The 2,601-nt window shown below is 42.4% G+C and overlaps 1 protein-coding gene across 1 annotated transcript; it reads left to right on the top strand.

The window, feature by feature from the left end:
- Positions 1–250: 250 nt before the first annotated feature.
- RSC1A1 (regulator of solute carriers 1) lies at positions 251–2,319 on the top strand. The gene has a single exon (XM_044996381.1). The coding sequence runs from the start codon at positions 430–432 to the stop codon at positions 1,999–2,001; it is 1,572 nt and encodes a 523-aa protein (XP_044852316.1). The 5' UTR covers positions 251–429; the 3' UTR covers positions 2,002–2,319.
- The last annotated feature ends 282 nt before the right edge of the window (positions 2,320–2,601 follow it).

Raw genomic sequence — 2,601 nt, 5'->3', positions numbered from 1 at the left:
TAATCCTAACTACTTCTTTCTCTTTCTATCCATGTATAGAGAATAGTGATAAAGAAACTACCTCACTGGAAATGCCATCTTTACCATCTTCTGATGGATTTAAGAGTCCAGTCCATTCTTCAGGACTAAGTTCCAAGATCTGTAATCCCACAAATCAATTACTTGATCACTCCATCTCCGCCCCTGCTTCAATTTGCTCACACAAATCTAGTCTAGCAGAGATAGTTGATCCTACAGCTGTGAAGTCTTTGGAGTCACCAGCTGAATGTCAGCTAGCTCCAGACCCTCTTGTGTTACAGAATCTTTCTGATCATGCTGCTCGTTCAGCACACAATGACCATGCTATCCAGACTGGATCAGTAGCCTGTCATAGTCCAACTATACCTTCACAGAATACACTTGAAAAAAACAGTCGCCGCTGACCATCTAATGAAATATAATGCTAAAGAACAAGCCCATGGTCTGGAATCTCCTATGGAAGTGACAAGAGAAGGCAGTTTGTCTGATGCCACCAGCAGGAATGGGCAGCAGGCGGTTCTAGATGTACCATTGCCTTCAGAACAGCTGGATCCAAACCAAATGAATGAGTTTCCTTTGGATCTTCAGACATACAAAGAACCAGTGAGTGAACAATGTCTGGATAAACGGAATGAACCAACTGAGCCAGAACATCCTTGTAATGTCAGTGCCCTTGAGTTACCTGCTGTGGGGGAGCAAGGCCTTATAAACATCCATCCAGAATCACCCATTGACTCTCTTACTGAGAGAAGAGAAAGTGGGCTGGAGAATATAGAGCTTTTGTGTGGGAAAGAAAATATCCCAGTGTCCGCATCCTGTGGCTGTTCACATACAGAAACCTTCATGGAAACAGATGTAGCTGAGCAGTCTGTCGTCACAGTGCATAGCTTGTCATGCAAACAGAACGCTCAAGCGAAGAATATTGGTGGATCTGTTCTGAACTTAGATTGTTCTTTGATGCAGATGGAGTCATCAAAGCATGACCCCTCTGTGTCTGTATTTTCAAGTAACCCGGTTTCCACTAGTGATTTACTGCAGCCTGACACCAATGTTGAAATGACTGCAATATGTACTGAGTTACATAATTTATCAGCCGAAAATAGCTCTTCCTCCTCTGACATTCATCAGCTGAACGGTGATACAGCAGCATCCACTGAAGAGCCAAGTTTATCTTTAACAGCAGCGTTGAAGGAGCTTCATGAACTTTTGGTTATAAATAGTAAAGGAGATTCTGTCATTTTTATGTCTGAAGAAGACACAGGACAGCCAGAAACTGTTCTTGAAGAGCAAATGGAATGCAAGGAGCTTTCTGATGATGATCATGAAAGTGTGGATCCAGAGAGTGGGGATCTAAATAGTTCCTTTCATATGGTGATGCCTGAACATGTGAACCCTGAGGGGCTAGCAGGGGCACTATCTTATGCTATGGGAATAGAAAATGCTAGCATCAAGATTTTAACTAGCAGCCAGTTAACTGTTGAAAAAGATGCTCTCGAGATACAGAAGTCATCAAGTAAGAGTAATTCTGTCATTCTGAGCTCAGTTGCAACATTTGATCAACTACAGAGTACTGAGCAGGCAGAAATTTTACCTGAATGTTTAGTAAATGACCAAGTTCCAGCCAGTCAGTCTTTAGAGCTGAATAGATCACGTTCACCTGAGCTCACGGTGGAGGATGATGTTCCTCAGGATGCTCAGAGCCTGTTAACAGCAGTGTCTGAAAGAACTGACAGTTCCTCAAATCCTGAAGATCCAAGGCCACCATGTGGACTTGTTGAGCCATTGCTCTGCCCACCAATCAGCAATCTGGAAGTGCACTCCAGAGCTCCTCTGCTGCCTGTTTTCCCTGCGGCAGACATTAACCAGATTCTGTGCGCTGGCTTTACCATGCGGGAAGCTCTTGAAGCTTTGGAGCAAGCTGGCGGAAATGCAAACCTTGCTCTTCTCTTTTTATTAGCCAAGAATATTGTAGTTCCTACGTGACCATGGAAAAGATGGCCTGGCTGCTCCATCCTCCTTTTAAAGAACGTATCTAAATTATATAGAATAACCTGCAAGCCGAATGTTGTCAGATTTTTAAAAAAAAATTATTTTCAGCCAAAGTAATTTATGATCTCTTCTGTGTGTCATGCGTTAAATTTGGGCCTTTTAAAAGAAAAGTCTTGGCATTGTGTAAACACATTAGCTTTGAATTTTCCTTGAGATGGTGCATACTGGAATAAAATTGTTTTTATTTAATTGTATGATTTTAGAATGAGCTCCAATATTGTGAATTAAAAAGCAGAAGCCATTGAGAAAACCACCACCCGTTCAGCAAAAAGCAGATTGTGAAATGTACTGAATGTGCATGTACGTGCCTCCCCAAGGCAGTGCAGAGCATGTGCTGTTAGAGGAGAGGCGCACAAGCTAGGAATTCAGTGTGGTACAAAATGAAACAAAGTTTGTTAAACTAAGCTGTTTGGAATAGTACCACGGTGCTTTATAATCTGATGAAGAATTGTAGCAGCTACTAGAGGTATGTCAATGCCCACATGGCTCCGGATCCAAACAAGTTTTGCAGGGCTGTTCAAAGCTTGCACCTTT

The sequence above is a fragment of the Mauremys mutica genome, chromosome 21 (assembly GCF_020497125.1).
Source record: "Mauremys mutica isolate MM-2020 ecotype Southern chromosome 21, ASM2049712v1, whole genome shotgun sequence".
NCBI classification, from domain to species: domain Eukaryota; kingdom Metazoa; phylum Chordata; order Testudines; family Geoemydidae; genus Mauremys; species Mauremys mutica.
Note: the sequence above shows the minus strand (reverse complement) of the source record. Positions and strands in the feature narration are given on the sequence as shown.